We start from the raw sequence: 13654 nt of genomic DNA, 5'->3' as shown, positions 1-13654 counted from the left end.
CGGGAGGAAGACAGACAGGCGGGCGAGGGAGAGGGGTACAGACCCAGTGTGTCCTCTCTAAGGGTCCAGCCAGGGGCCCTTGCCTCCTTCACCCTCCCTCTGCTCCTCTGGGGAGGCGGGGGCCGAGGGTACAGGGGCCATGGGGGCCGACGCCAGCCAGGGACAGCACCAGGACCCCACCAATGCCCTGGCTGTCTGGGGACCGGACGCAGGAGCTGAGGGCGGCCGTGATGGGGAGGCCTGGTGGTGAGTGGACGTCCCTGGCAGGCTGGGCCCCTGGCTTCTCTGAGTCTGTCCACCGGGGCTGGCAGAGCCCATCTGGGAAAGCTGAGACCCTCCCTAACTTGGGAGCCTTGCAGCTGAGGGTGGGTGCTTCGGGGGGCCTGCCGTGGGGCCATCCACGCTGAGATCTCCAGTCCCCACGCTACCCCCCTCCCCGACCTGCCTGCCTGGGCCTGGCTGCCCTCCTGCGGGGGCTGCTTCCTTTGACCACCCCATCCCCCGCCTCCGGCCTTGGGGAGGTCCTGGCTGGTGGGGACACAGCCTGGGGTCTGCAGATGTCTAACAGTTGCCTGACCCTTGTGCCTCGCTGTCCGCTCTGGGCCCTTCAGAGAGATGAAGGGTCCACCGTACTGCCTTCAGCCTACATGACCCAGAGAGGCCGGGCTGAGAGCTTGCCTTTGACCACCTGCTCCCCTGCCTGTGCCCTTGGCCGACCAGGGGTGGGGTGGGGGGGGGGGGTCCGGCTGCACGTGTACTTGGCGTGCCTCCACGTGTCCCCCTCGGCTTGGGCTCACCCGGGGTACTTAGGAGCCTGCCACACACCCACAAACAGCACCCTGGCGGGGGGCTGAGAGCGTGGGGGAAACTGGGTGGGAGGAGGGGGTGCTTTGGGAGCAGGAAACTGACCAAGGGGCAGAAGGAAGGGGAAGGGGCGCCTCTGAGCTGTCTGCCTTCTCTGGGGGCCCAGCTGGAGAGGTCCCGGGGCTGCCCCCGAGAGCTAGGGGGGCTGTGCTGCAAAGCTCCCCCAGGTGGAGCCCCCCCCACCCCACTCCCACTTGCCTGTTTGACTCTCTGTCTCAAGGTGGGTCCCAGGGTGACCTGGTGACCTCTAGCCCCTGCAGGACTGCTCCCCAGACCCCTGTACCCAGGCAGCCCAGCATCTGCCCACCAAGCCCGGGGTCAGCACCCCTCACCGCCCCCCACCCCGGGCAGCCTCTCTGAGGCCGGAGAAGGGAAGACGCGCTCAGGGTTGTGCTCAGGGTTCAGGCCCAGCCAGGAGGCCCCCGCAGCCCCGCCGAGGGGAGGGACTGCAGACAGCTCGGGCCCCTGACTCGAACCCGCGTCTCCCTGGCCTCCACCCCGGCACGGCCCGCCCGGGGGCCCCCTCCCACCAAGGGTGTGTCTGGCCCCGACCCATGTGCTGGGTGGGATGTGGGACCTGATTGCCCCTTTGCACGCGAGGCCCCCGGCTGTTCCAGGTCACCGCCATCCTGCCTGGGGCCCCAGCCTGACTTTCCGCTTCACCCCATGTGGCCGCCCACCCTCCCCTCGACCTCACCCCTCCTGACGCCCCCTCTCTGATGTGCTTTCTGGGGCAGGGCGAGGCGCTGTCCTGTCTCTCCCCCTCTGCTCTTCTCCACCAGAACCTGTCGGGTCCAGAGGGTCCTAGTGGACCTCGGCATCCTCTTCTGGGGGCCAGCGCCCTGCCGTGGGCTCTGCCCTCAGGCTCCGGCTGGCCACCCCCACCTGCCTGCCGGGGGCCCAGGAAGGGCCTCATCCCCGCAACCCCGGAATGCTGTCTGCCAGGGGGCCAGGAGGAAGCCTGTAGGCCACCAGTCAGTCTTACCGGAGCCAGCACCCAGGACCTAACCTTTCCCACCTCGTCCTCAGCCCACGGGAAGGAGGCGGGAGTCAGGCCGCAAGTGGGGGAGGGCGGGGATGGGGGGGGCAGGGGCAGGGCATACCTTCTTGGACTTCTTCTGGGTGAGCAGCAGAACGGCACCGTGGGGGTGGGGGAGAGAGAAAATCAGCTGTGAGCCTCGGCAAAGACTGAGGGGGACAGGGGTGAGGGGTGGCGGGGCCCAGCAGAACCACACTGTGAGTAGGTTACTCGGCCCCTGGGTGCCTGCCCACACCCGCACGTGGTCACGCGTGTGCACAGGCACCCACACGGGACTGAAGTCATGGCACATACCTGGTTCATGAACTTCTAGGTTAGGGAGGGCCACGGAACAAGAGGCAACACCACGCGTGGGTCAGAGGTCAAAGGAGGAAGGATCCCAGGTTAATGGAAACACCAGTCGCCACTCGGGGGGCGGGGGATCAGCGGCCGAGGCCAAGGGGCGGGGAGCGTGCGGGAAGCCAGCAAGGCACCGTCAGCGTTCATGGGCACTGCCGCCCCCCACCTCCCCGATCCTGTCCCTGCCTCGCTGATCTGCCGGGAGCAGGGCTCAGGGTGGAGTGGCAGACCCCTGCTTGTGGGGGACACTGGGGTCCCCGCCTCTCCTCTGCCCCCCGGGAAGGGCTGACGGGGGCTGGCAGCCTCTGGCTGCGGCCTGGTAAGGTAGCGGCGTGAGTCCTGAGGGCAGGGCCTATAGCCCAGGGGTCACCCCTCCCGACGGCCCCAGAGCAGGGCACCCACCGCCCTGTTGTCTAGCCTCCGAGGGACACGCTCGGCTGCTCAGCCCGCCCATCCGGGCACAGGATCCCCTACCCTGCCGCTGTGCGCCCGGCTCCTGAAGAGGGGCCCGCGGGGCATGGTGGAGGGGTGGCCAGGGAGTGACAGTGTCACCCGCCCTCTGGCTCGGGCCCCGACCCGGTCGAGGGGTCACATTCGGCCGTGGGCTCTCGGTTACCCACCCTCAGGGGAGGGATGTTTCCAGGACGGTGAGGCCAGGCCTCCACTGACCCGGTCTCCCCGTGCCGGGGCCTGAGGCCCATCCGCGGCCCCGCCTCTCACAGGGTGCGTGGCCCCGGGGACCCCCCCTCTCTGGTTAAGCGTTGGCCGAGGTTAGTGGGTGATGTTAGGGCCACATGTGGGAGTCCTTTGCTGGCTGGCACCTCGCTGCCTCCCCGCCCTCTCCCCCGCCCTGCGTGGGCTCCAGCCAGGCCCGGGCCCCACATGGGGACCAGAAGTCCTGTGTCTTCATACCTTCTTTATGGACTTCTGCGGGTGGAGGGGCGCCGGGCGTGCGGGTGGCGGGAGGAGAGAGGAGAGGTTAGGCCAAGAGCACACGGCACGTCTTTAGGGGGTGGGGACACGCGGGGGGCAGAAGGGCTGAGGGTGTCGTGGGGGCCGGGCTCCTGGACCCCACTTACCTTCCTCCTGGGCCTCTTCTGAGGTGGGAGCCGCGGGACAGGAGGGAGAGAGGAAACAAGGACAGTCATTAGGGGGGAGCATGCGCAGTGGCGGGAGGGGGCCTTCGGGGAGAAGGGGCAGTGGGTGCTCCGGGCTGGAGGTGGTGAGCCCGGGAGAACGGGGCCTGGACGCTGCCTCTGTCCCGTGAGCACCCTCGGGCCCTTTGCCGCCTCCTTGGGGTCGTGGGACCGCGGCCACCCGCCTGCCCTGACACGGGGGTGTCTGTGTGGGAGGGTTTCGGCGGAAATGGGGGCAGGGGAGCCTTCGCTGGGGAAGGGGCAGTTCCCCAGGACCACGCGTCCCACTCAGAGAGGAGTCTTTCCACCTTTTGACACAAAAAGAAACGTTTTGCTTACGTTGTCGGGGTAGCAAAGTGTTTTCAAAACATGTTCAAAACCCAGAACATAGCACCCAGAGCGCCTCACGGCCCAGCCTGGTGAGGGTGCGGGGACGCCTCCCGCACGGTTCCCGGGGTGCCGCGGCACCCCTTTGTTCCGGACCCGCCCAGGCACGACCGCGGGCCTCCCCCCCAGACGCCAGCCCAAGCGAGGGAGGGGGCTCCAGATCGGCCCGAAGCTTATGCCCCAAGGCGGGGATGCCGAGAGAGACAGGGACACAGAGACAGAGAGAGAGACAGAGACAGACAGAGGGAGAGACAGAGACAGACAGAGAGAAAGAGTCAGACGGAGAGAGCAAGAGACAGAGACGGAGACACGGGGACAGAGACGGAGACAGAGAGAGGGACAAGCAGGGTCCACACCACCCGGCCCTTGATGTCGGTGAGGGGGAGCCTTAACCGGCACGTGTCAGCTCAGTCCCTGCAGCACCACGGGGATGTGCAGGAACGAAGGATTTTCTATTAGTGGATTAAGAGACGGGAGGTCAGCAGGGACGTCGGAGAGTAGTTAATGATGAGACACACAGTTAACCGACGGACGGGCTCCGGGAGCCGAAGTCCAGTGGCCGAGCCGCAAGCGGAGGTTTTGAGCTAAGGGGCGGCGGGGTCGCTGGGTCGGGGTGGGGGGCGTGCGGGGCTCCCAGAGTTACCTTCTTCCTCGTACTGCTCTGCAAGGGGATAGAACACAGGGACCGTGTCAGCGGGGGGTTGGGGGCCCGGAGCCAGCTGCCCCAGCCCCGGAACCCTGAGGATGGGGACCGGGGGTCCCTGGGCCCCGAGGAGGCCGCCAGCTCCAGGGGAGAAAAGCCCGCAGGGCTGGGGGGGTCTGGTGCTGGGGCACCCAGGTCCTGCTGGGTGAGCTTGAAGGGGCGGCCAGGGCCCGGGACCCCCTCCCGGACGCCGCCCCGGAGAGCCAGCGGGACAGGCTGGGCATACGGGGCAGGGTTTTCATGTGACCACATCTCGGGGACATGTCCTTGGAGAAAGAGGGGGTCCCAGCCGCAGGGGCGGGAGTGGGGAGCCCATGTTCAGAGGGGGTCGGTCTAGCGCCCACCGCGGACCGTGGCGCTTCTTGGGGTTCCCCGCCAGGGGTCCCCAAGGACAGCCACGTTGTCAACAGTTGGACGGGCCTGCCTCAAGTGTGAGCTTTCCGTCTGGGGTGGGCGCAGAGAGGAGATGGTTTGACACTTACCCTCCACCTGCTCACTGCTGGGGGTAGAGGGTGAGAAAGAGAGAAGGGGAGGGGGGGGGAGAGAGAGAGAGAACGGGTGAGGTGGGCTTTCACTCAGCGGCTCGTAACAAACACCAGCAGGTCCTCTGGCCTCTGAACACAGCTCAGGTCCAGGGGCCCACACGGGGTGGGCAGCTACTCAGACTGGTACTCACACTTCCTCGTCCGACATGGTGGGAGGGTTGTTTCTGTGGGGGGGGGGGGGACCAAGATGACAGTCAGGAAGGCCTTGGTCTAGGAGTGCTGGCGTGGGCGAGCGCTGGGCTCTTAGGGCTGGGGGTGTGAGGAGGGGACGTCCAAGGACAGGGTGGAGGCCAAGTGTCCGGCCTTGGGCCGGCCTCCTCCCCAGGCCCCCACGGCCCTCCTCGCCGGACTCTGCTCCCACCCTGCCCCCCTTCCTGCCCCGGCTCCAGCCTGGAGCTTGGAATCGCAGAGTTGGACGGGATGCTGGAAGGTCGTGGCGTCCACCCCCACCCAGGGCCCACATCCTCTGTATAGCACTCCCCGAGGAGGGGCGTCTAGGCTGCTTTGGACAGCAGGGAAACCCTGCTGACGCGGACTCAAAACCCGCTTCGTGGTGGGCTGTGCCTTTGGGCCGAGGTCGGGGGGCTCCCCAGGAGCCCCTAGATTACAGAGCCCAGCTCCCCCAGTGCGTGTGCCCGGCCCCCGCCATCCCTGTGACAGCCTCTCCCGGTGTGAGCTCCAAGCTCCCTTCCCCTGCTGATGCTTTCCTGCAGACACCCCACGTCTTCCTTCTGGGGTGCCCTGGGCATCCCCCAGGGCCCTGTGCAGCCCCCTCTCTCCAAATCACAAGAACGTACGAGCCGTTCCGTCTCCTCATCTCCCCCCCCTCCCCCCGGGCTCACGGGGACGGGATCTGGCCGCGGCCGCGTGCCCCCAGCCCGGGGCCCAAGCGCGAACGGAGTGGACGGCCCCATCTGGCTGGCCCTCCCCGGCCTGCTTTCCCAGGCCCCTCGGACGCTCTTGAATTTGTCAATGTCTGCAGGGAAGCTCACGTGTGCAGGTGCGGCCCGCGCCAGGCCAGTGCGCTCAGGGACCCTCTTTCCGTGAGCTGGCCGCCGCACACGCCTGAGGCGGCCCGGGGCCTGGGAACGCTCTGAGCAGCTGTATCACACTGTTGGCCCGGGGTTTTAAAACACAAAGTTCATGACAACATATCACAGCTTAGTGGAAGACAATAGCCGTGCCCCCCCAGGGAGCTGCGTATAAGAAAACACAAGCTCATCATCCGAGGAGGCCTGAGCATCACAGCGCTAAGGTGGGAACAGTTTTCCGAAGCCTCTGTCAAGAATGTTAATTTTCCCAGAGCAATTTAAGCTCCGTGCAGAATTAACCCACAGCTCGCTGCTCCCCCCACCCCAGCCCGGGGAAGCGCGTGGCTCTTCCCTGGAAGAGGGCTCGGCCGCCCCCTCTGGTTACAGCCTCCCGCCTCGTGTACAGCTGGGGTCTCCCCCTGTTCCCGGGCCCCGTCTCTCCCCGTGGGCCCTGTGCCCAGCACCCCAGCCCGCCGGGGGCCACTCTCTAGGATGGGAGGCTCCATGGGAGCCCGGGGCCTCGCCCTGCTGGCCCCCCCTCGACCCGGCCAGGGCCCTACACCTGTCGGCAGCCTCAAGTGGGGGCTGGTGTGGCCTGAGCCCAGGGGCTGGTTATTTTTAAGGAGCCAGTGGCAGCTGAGGTGTCCAGAAATAGGCACCCAAATTAGCCAAGACACCTCTGCCCAGAAACCCAAGACGCTGGGAGGGGGGCTGAGAGGGCAGCCACGGAGCTCAGGTCTCCTCCTGGCCAGCTCCCCGCCAGCCCCCGCAGGTGTCCCAGGCCTGCCTGACCTCCTGCATCTTGCCTTCCTGCCTTCTGGGCTGGTGTCCAAGGGGGTGCCCAGGAGGACCCCCATATCCCCGGGCAGGGTGCCCGCAAGCCCCTGGCAAAGTCTCACTTCTCCTGCATCCTGCCCCTCTGGCCAGGGGAGCCCTGAAGGACACATCACAGGGCTGCTCTGTCCCCTCATCTCACTGTCTGTCGGGGAGGGGCCAAGGTGGGGGGTGCCAGAGGGCAGGGACGGCATTTCGACAGCTGGGAAGGAAGCCCATCCCTCAGCGGGGGCGACAGTGAAAATAGCCCCTGAGGTCAGACCTCCTTGGAGACACATACCCCCTTCCCTCCTTCCCAGGTGACGAGATGGGGTGGGAAAGGTGGGAGGCCCTGTCCTCACTGGCTGTGAGCCCCCGGCCGCGTCACCACTCCCCGGCTGGGCCCCCACTGTATCCTGCAGTGGCTCCTGGCCCGGCTTCCCCCGGTGGCTGAGGACACCAGCAGGTGCGGGCGCCCGGTCTGGGCGAAGTCAGGAGGGCAGCTGAGCCCACGGCATGGGGCAGGGGGAGGCGGGAGGGCAAGGAGCAGGGGCGGGGCCCTGGGGAGCATGCCCTCCACCCTGCGAGGACACAGGCCCAGGTCCCCACTGCGCCCCCTGCCTGGGCCCGTCCGGCCCTGTCCTTGACCTCTGGGAGGTGCCCCTGGGGCTGCGAGGGTCCCGGCCTCCCCTCCTCACGGAGCTGCCCCTGGGGATGAATTACACAAGCCGCCCGACGTGTTCGTCTCTACAAATGCCAGGATTGGAGGCAATGACTGCTTGAGGCCAAGAACCCCCAGCTTGTGCGAGGGGCTGGCCTTGGTGCCCTCAGCTTATTGGAGTCCCCGGGGAAAGGCCCAGATGGGCCGGGGCTGGGGGGGCGGGCAGGACACGGCGCCCGGGGGCCCTCGGGGCTGTGGGCAGCGCCCTTCCTGGGCACCTCTGTCCAGCCCTCTGCCCCGTTCCTTCCAGGGAGCCCCCACCTTCCTCCTCGGGCCACCCCAGCTGTCGCGTTCCCGTTCAGAGTGGCTTCCCCCACGTCCAGAGAGCATCGCCCTCTGCGCCAGCACCCTTGGGACCCTGGGCTGTCTTCGTGGGCTCTCCGGGCCGCCACGCTCGGAGCTGAGACATGTGCGAACACGACGGCCTGGCCCCTCTCAGCACCCCGGGACCCAAGACGTGCCTCAGATGCCGGGCCGGCCCCGCCCAGCCCTGGGCCATACCGACCTGTGGCTGAGTCTGGAGAGAAGGGTTAGAGCTCCCTGTGGACAGGACCGGCTCAGGCACTGCCCGCTCAGCTCACGCCCTCATGTTATAGTGACATTTGATCTTTCCCAGCAGCCCATTGGCCAGGGGCTGGGTGGCCGGGCATGTGGGGCAGGCGGGAAGGGGCCGTGCCCACGCAGGCCCCTTACCAAGTATAGGAACGGCAGAGGAGGAGGCCTGAGGAGGCGCGGATGTGGGGGACGTGTCTGGAGACGGAGGCAAGGTCCACCCTCCTCCCCGGGAAGTGTCAGCTTCTATTTTTACTCCCCCGACAGCGGGCACATTCTTGATGGGCTGAGGAGGGGTGACGGGAGGGACGGAGTGGCCCCAGGGATGCAGCCAAGGCTCTCTCTGGGCCAGGCTGCTGTGGGGTCCCAGACGGGGGCCCCGACTCCCCCAGTCCAGCTGCCCCCCGCCCCCCACGGTGTCTGGGGCGTGGGCACATTGCCCCAGGCCCACCTGCGTCCTCCATCAGAGCACGCGGCCTGGCGTCCCAGAGACCGCCGTGGAGAGCAGGGCTCTGGGCGTCCTCAGCCAGGCCTCTGTCCTGTCTGCGCCCCACTTAGTGACCAGGCCTGGCTCTTGCGTGGGTGCTGTTGGGGCACAGGACAGACGGGTGGGAGAAGAAACAGCCCAAACGGGATCTCGACTGCTGGCGGTCCTGCTGGGTCTCCCCCAGCGACCGGGGCCGTACCCCTTCCTTCAGCCTGGGAGCCGCCGTCTGGGGGTCCAGACCCTGAGGTCCTCTCTCCCCGAGGCCAGACTCAGCGTGCTGCTCAGGGCGGGCTCCGCCACGTGCCTGTGGAGCCTGGCCGTTCTGTCCACAGAACTCCAGATGGCACCATCCGCCCGGCAGACACCTTTCCCGGGCCTCTGATGGTCCCCTCGCTAGCTGGCAAGGCCATGAGCTCCGACGGGCCTGACCCTCGGATTAGGGAAACCGAGACACGAAGAGGGGTCAGAGCAGGCCGGCACCTCCTTCCAGACCCGAGGGCTCCAGGCAAGGGAGGAGCACCGACGGTGGGGTCTGCTCAGTGCGCAGGACCGGGGTGAGCCCCGGGGAGACACGGAGGAGGCTTCCGGTCAAGGACGTCGGGGGGCTTGCACGCCCCAGCCCCAGCTCCACCCAGCTCTCTGCCTGCTCTGGGGCCTCAGAAGCTTCCAGAAGGCTTCTGCTGGCACCTCATTCAATCCCTGCAAGTCGGAGATAAGGCCACAGGACCCACGACAGGAGAGGCATGCCCACTGTCACACAGCAGGGGGAGGCAGGGACCCTCTCCCTCCTGCCTCGCGGAGGCTGGAGTTACTGGGGACACCCCTGCCCCCTGCCCCCCGTTCCCGTCTGAACTTGTTCCTCCCGTCTGATGCTGTCTCCCAAGCTGCCCAGATCCTCGGATGGGCCAGGGTTTCGGGGAGCCACATACAGCTGACCCTTGGCCAACTCTGCCCAGCGGGACCACCTCAAGACTCACTTCTAGGGAGGGCCCCACGAGGCTCCCGGGGGCCGCCGTGGCCTCTTTCCTGTGGTAAGGTTTCCCTTCTCAGGCTGGCTCCTCTGGGTCCTCACCACCCCCTGCCCCCCCAGACGTGGGCACACTCGTGGGGACAGCACGTTCGGGACCATTCGGCCTTGTCTGTAGGCTGTGCTGGGGCTTGGTCAAGGAAACCCCGTGCACACCCAGCCACGCTCAGACCACCTTGCTCCCGGGAGCCGCCCGCTGCCCCTGCTGCTCTTAGGAACGGCACCTGCCGACGGGCACCCCCAGGCCCTGCAGTGGCCCTCCTCGGCCAGCAGAGGAGGGTGGCCGCCCGCTCAGTGGCCTCGGCCCCTGGCAGGTGCTCTCCCGTGAACGGGCCGAGCCAGAGAACGGGCGCTGAGGTCAGAGGAGGAACAGCACAGGTTTTATTTTGGGTATCCGTGACCTCCCCCTCAGGGCACCAGGCCCGTGGTGCGGCCGGACAGCATTGAGCAGGCTCTGCTGGACAGGCCGCAGGCCTCCGAGAACCTTCGACAGGTAATCCACACCCCGGTCCACCTGGCCTGGCCGGGCAGGGGTGGGAGGAGAGGGGTAGGGCAGGGGCCTCCCCGGAGGGCTGGAGGGGGTCTGGGGGCCCGGGGTGGGGGCAAGGGATAAGGGTGGCCCAGTCCTGGTCGGGGTGCAGGATGGATCTCAACCCCAGAGAGGGTTTGAGAACTGACCACGCAGGCCCTGGGCCCAGGGATGGTGGGGGGCGGCTTCCAAAGCCGGAGGTGCTGAGCAAGGCCACAGAGCAGGGAGGAAGCCGGGACAGGGAGAGGCGGCCCCAGAGCAGTTTGGCTCCGGCTACCTTCAGGGGGGACCCTAGGGTGGCAGGGGAGAGCGGGGCCCCTCAGTCTGGTCCGGGCCCCGGTTTGCACGGGTGGGGTGGCGGGGCCCGAGGGACCTTGAACAGGTCCTGGGCACCCACACTGGTGCCAGCCCCACGGGCTTGGGCTCTGCCAGGCCCCAGATAGAAGCGGCTGACACAGCACTTCAGAGACGGTCCTGCCACAGCCCCGTGCGTCTGCGGCCCCACTAGCCTGGGTGCCTCTTTACCGTGTGTAGGTCACTGGTCTGTTCCGCCTCCCGCACGCGGGGCTGGAGTTCTGCGCTGGGGTGGGGCTCTCGGGCAGGCGGGACCGATGGCAGGGGGGCAGTGCCTGGGTATCCCGGTCCAGGTACCCCTCGGGCAGGGGCCCTTCTGAACCTCTGGACCCTTCTGGCGCGCAGGCCCCGACCCGCAGGCTCTGAGAGGCAGGGTCTTACGTCATGGCGGAGGCGGGCTTGGAGATACTCAGAGGAGACAAGCCCTGGGTCCCCGTCCCCGAGGCTGGGCTGGGGTGCGAGGCTCCTGAGAGGGCCGGGGTGGGTCAGGGCAGCGTGGCCGTCTGGCTTCCTGGCACCGTCCCCCCCCCCCCCCCCCCCCGCTGCCTCTCATCCCGTGGCGTCCTCCGCTCTGATCCCGGCTCACTGTGCCGCCATGGGCTTTGTGGCCGTCTCTGCTGCTCCCCTAGGCTGATGTGCCTTCCGCTGGGTGGGGAGGGAGAACGTGGTGTGCCCGCTGGGAGATGCGCCCCGGCTGGCAGAGGACGGCCCTGGATGCAGTCTCCAAGGTGGGCCGTGGTAAGAAAAGATGGCTGTGGCTTGGTGGAGCGTTAATGCTCCTGACTGGTCCGTATTTACTCCATCCTCCAGGAGGCAGGCCGATTTTAATCACAGAGACTTCTGAAAATGGAGGTTCCCAGCAGAGCCGGACCTAGAACGCCAAAGGTCCAGTGGTCCTGCTCTTCAGTGGGTTCCCCCGACGACAAGGGCAGCAGAGCCCAATGTCAGATCTGGGTGCGGGCCCAGGGCTGGGGAGCACTCCCTCCGCCCTATCTCCGCCTTCACACGCTGGTCCGTTCACCCACCCACCTGCTTGTTCCCATCCGTTCTCACATTCACTACCTTCTTTCCTCCCTTCCACTGTCCATCCAACCATCATCCATCTGCCCACCAACACACCCAGCCAGCCAGCCACCTACTACCCATGCAGCACACATTGATCTGACTGCCCCTCCATCGCTTCTTCCATCTACTGTCCATACAATGGTTTTTCTGTCCAACTACCTTCTGTACATCCACCCATGTACCCGTCTATCTATTCTCTATCAATCCATCTATCCATTAGCCAAGATTCATCCACCCATCTTGCTATTTATACATCAGTCCACCCACCTATCCATCCCTCCACTCCTTCACCCATCATCCATCATCCATATCTGTCCACCCACCCTTCCATCTATCATCCCTCCACCGGCCCATTCGTCCATCTATCCATCCATCCATCCATCCATCCATCCACCCATCTGTCCATCCATTCGTCCATCCATCCACTCATCCATCCATCCCTCCACCCATCCATCCATCCATCCTTCCACCCATCCATTCGTCCATCCATCCATCCATCCATCCATCCATCCCTCCACCCATCCATTCGTCCATCCATCCAACCATCTATCCATCCACACATCCATCCATCCATCCCTCCACCCACCCATTCGTCCATCCATCCATCCATCCATCCATCCATCCATCCCTCCACCCATCCATTCGTCCATCCATCCATCCATCCATCCATCTATCCATCCACTCATCCATCCATCCATTTGTCCATCCATCCACTCATCCATCCATCCATCCATCCATCCGTCCGTCCACCATCCACATCTGTCCACCCACCAAATCCTCACTGAGCACCTCCCAGGTGCTGGAATGGGGGATGACCCCAAGGTGGGTGTTGTTTTCAGGGAGTTCGCAGTCTAGGGGTACAGATCAGAAATGCACACTGTTTCGGGTGCAGTAAAATTTAATCTGGCCAGTCAAGGAGGGAAGCATCATAGATGTTCTGGAAGAGGAAGACTGAACCCCCCCATCATATGCGCCCCAACTTAAGCCACCACACACCTCAGATCTCGGAGTCTAATACTGCAGAAGACCATGAAACAGGACAGAGTGTCTGATTCTGGATCCTACCACTGTCCAGGGGCTGGGGAGGACTTCCCACCGGGCTGGCCCTCTTCTTTGTCGCTCCCCCCAGTTATGGACACAGAGCCAGCACTTGGAACACACAAGGAGCTTTATTGCACACGGAGGACAAGGCTGCAAGCCGGGAGCAGGGAGGGGGCAGGGCCTGAGAATGCGGTGGTGCAGGCGCTGGTGTCTCTTGACCTGGAGGTCCCCCAGCACGTGTCCTCTCTCTGCCCAGGCTGGGCCTTCCTCGGGGACTCTTGGTCTCTGCGGGGGCGGCCCCTTTGGTCAATCACCAGTGAGAGTCCCTCTCCTGCCCCTGCTGTGCGAGGTAGAGTGGGGGTCAGAGAGCGGGAGGGGAGAGCGGTCGGGGGGTCGAGGAGTGGAGAGACGGCGACGGTGGTGGGTGTTGGCCGGGCGCGGGCAGGCCAGGCAGGCAACGGCAGCGGCTCCCGTGGCAGGGCCGGGGTGGGCGTCTGGCTGGACTCGCCCCTGCGAGGGCGGAGGGTGCTGCCCGAGCTGTCTGCGGTCTCAGGAAAGCTGGAACACCGGCATGGGTGGGGGTGTCAGGCTCCGGTCCGGGGAGGGGGCTACCCCCTGCCCTCCGCGTCTCCAGCCCGTCTCTGGTGGCCACGCGGGCCCTGCCTACGGCACCCCCTCCCCCGGGAGCAGCCGCCCTGCTCCAGCCACCGGAACCCCACGTCCGCTTCCACCTTGGAAGCTTGCTTCCTGACACCGGGGGCCCCCCCGGGGCCGCGGGCCTACTTGGGATCCAAGGTGAAGGGAGCTGTGCCCGTCGCCTGCTCTCCCGCTAGCCTGGCTGCCCCAGAGCTCCCGCGGTCCCTGGGGTCCTGGGCCCCCCCGAAGCAGGCACAGCCGAGCGGGAACCCCGGGCAGACCCCTGAGGCCCCTCCCCAGGCAGACCCGCTCCCGCCTGACAGAGCCGGCCCCCACAGGCCGGCAGCTCCGGGCCTCCTTCCTCCCACAAACCGGCCGGCCTCCG

General features: G+C 66.3%; 3 protein-coding genes across 8 annotated transcripts in view; 1 reads left to right on the top strand and 2 right to left on the bottom strand.

Moving 5' to 3' along the window:
* PRR33 (proline rich 33) overlaps nucleotides 1-13654 on the top strand; it is a 63724-nt gene that overhangs the window by 47074 nt on the left and 2996 nt on the right.
* On the bottom strand, nucleotides 4329-11124 carry LOC128776195 (uncharacterized). Its single transcript, XM_053900222.1, has 6 exons — nucleotides 11114-11124; nucleotides 10909-10993; nucleotides 10062-10227; nucleotides 7840-8095; nucleotides 5145-5177; nucleotides 4329-4964 (listed from the first exon to the last, which is right to left on the bottom strand). The coding sequence occupies exons 1-6, from the start codon at nucleotides 11122-11124 to the stop codon at nucleotides 4802-4804; spliced, it is 714 nt and encodes a 237-aa protein (XP_053756197.1). The 3' UTR covers nucleotides 4329-4801.
* Nucleotides 12743-13654, bottom strand: part of LSP1 (lymphocyte specific protein 1) — a 40588-nt gene continuing 39676 nt past the window's right edge. For all 6 annotated transcript variants that reach the window (XM_053899310.1, XM_053899311.1, XM_053899309.1 and 3 more), the window contains exon 11: nucleotides 12743-13191. The gene's annotated coding sequence lies outside the window, so the exon portion shown is untranslated. The remainder of the gene's footprint in view (nucleotides 13192-13654) is intronic.

The sequence above is a fragment of the Panthera pardus genome, unplaced genomic scaffold, assembly GCF_024362965.1.
Source record: "Panthera pardus isolate Hobbes unplaced genomic scaffold, ASM2436296v1 HiC_scaffold_12, whole genome shotgun sequence".
NCBI lineage: Eukaryota > Metazoa > Chordata > Mammalia > Carnivora > Felidae > Panthera > Panthera pardus.
The sequence above is the reverse complement of the archived record's forward strand: the minus strand, read 5'-3'. Positions and strand labels throughout refer to the sequence as shown.